This window comes from Notothenia coriiceps, unplaced genomic scaffold (genome assembly GCF_000735185.1).
Source record: "Notothenia coriiceps isolate Sejong01 unplaced genomic scaffold, NC01 NC01_scaffold00000027, whole genome shotgun sequence".
Classification (NCBI taxonomy): Eukaryota; Metazoa; Chordata; class Actinopteri; order Perciformes; family Nototheniidae; genus Notothenia; species Notothenia coriiceps.
Genome location: NW_011332728.1, coordinates 371 through 2,114, shown reverse-complemented (window position 1 = coordinate 2,114; position 1,744 = coordinate 371). Strand labels below are relative to the sequence as shown.

General features: G+C 43.0%; 1 protein-coding gene across 1 annotated transcript; it reads right to left on the bottom strand.

Annotated features, from left to right (window-relative positions):
• Window positions 1-504: 504 nt before the first annotated feature.
• On the bottom strand, window positions 505-1,027 carry LOC104947812 (transmembrane channel-like protein 7; the record flags this gene model as incomplete). The annotated part of the gene is made up of 3 exons (XM_010774278.1): window positions 888-1,027; window positions 659-793; window positions 505-567 (listed from the first exon to the last, which is right to left on the bottom strand). Coding segments are annotated over exons 1-3 (319 nt in total), but the record flags the coding sequence as incomplete, so codon positions are not given.
• Between the last annotated feature and the right edge of the window lie 717 nt (window positions 1,028-1,744).

Here is a 1,744-nt window from a genome sequence, read left to right as displayed (position 1 = left end):
CTAACATGCACTAATGAAGAGGTGTCAGAGCGAAGGGGCTGCGAGTGTTCCGGCACCCGAGAGCAGCTGGGGACTCGATGCCTTGCTCAAGGACACCTTAGCTCTTTAGCTACTCTGTATTTTGGTCCAGTCGGGTCTTGAACCAGCAAGCCTTTAGTTCCTTTTAGACTAAGCTAATGTTGACACTTTTAAATTATTGTTTAAAGAAACCTTTCAAACTGTCATTAAAACATCTGGAAAATGCTTGAGACAACCATGAGGCCCTCCAACTTTGCAACTTTAACCTCTGTGCTTAACCCAAACTTAATTCTAACCTAAACCCTACATTCTCAACCATGTGTAGAAGTTAGAAATGGGAGAAATATCCTCACAGATATAGACATACAACACACACACACACACACACACACACACACACACACACACACACACACACACACACACACACACACACACACACACACACACACACACACACACACACACACACACACACACACACACAAATCCTTACCGATCCCAAGAAAAAGTCCAAAACTGAGTCATTGCCTCCAAACTTCAGAGGTTCTGCAAAATCACAGAAAACACACTGTGTTTTAGCAGGCATCGAGTTGTGGTTAATGTACTTTGCTGTAATCTGTCATTATTGCAAACTCACCACTGCTTTTGCTGCTGTCATAAAATATGGTAGGCCCCAGAATGAAGCCGCAGATGAGAGCACAGTGAAGTAGGTTCAAGTGCACCAGGTATCTGAGGAACACAAAGTAAGCCTTCACGCCGGCTCCAAACCTGCCTGCAACAGATCAGTCAGGGTTTATAGTGCAGCAGCATTTAGGTAAAATCACCTGGACAACAAGTCCTTATAATGCACTTCAGGCCTTTTTTACCTTCAATGGCGTGGAGAGTGTGTTGCCATGGCAAAAGGCCTGATAAAGCTCCTCCAATCTGCGTCCAAACCCTCTTCCTGTTGATGCTCTGGCTCCGCCTCCAGGACTCGCTGATTTGCATCTTCCTCCTTTCCCTAATTATCAGCATAAGGACGGTATTTTATGAATGCCTTTTTATCGAGTTTAAACCCCTGGCCCTAAACAGCAAAATACCATTATATTAATAGATGTTTTAATTATGTCTCCTCACTTGAAATGCTGACAGTGTGCTTTTTAAAAGGAGGCAAACAAACACTTTAAGACTGATGAGATGCCATTCTTTTTACTTTAAAAAAACATATATTTAAGAAAGGCTCTCTTGTTAGGGTTAATCAGGCAGTTGTCTCTTGGATTGCAAAATCCATTTCAGCGGCCCATGATTAACACCATAGGAACTGCCATATTTTCTGTCATCCAAAAAAGAAAGTTTCTGCTTTTTTCTTATGTTTTTAAATGTGACTTGCTGGATCATTTCACATCTTCAGTCCATGTAAGTAGACATAGCTCATTAGAAGTCAATATAGGTTGGCAACAACTGGGTTTGTAAGGGCCTAGCCAGCATGTTGATGTTTTTGTTCCTGTTTTCATTGTGGTTTCTCTCATTTCAGTCTCAGCTTTCCTGCCCTTGATTGAACTCCACCTGCTTCCCATATCCTCACCTGTGCCGCATTATCATCTCTCCGTCTGCCTACTTAGTCTGCATCCACATTCCCTTCAGTGCCAGTTCGTCTTAGTTATTCCTAGCGTTCCAGCAGTATTTTTCCTAGTATCTGATTCCACGTGTACCTGACCCAGGTTCGTGTCCTGACCCGGTCCCT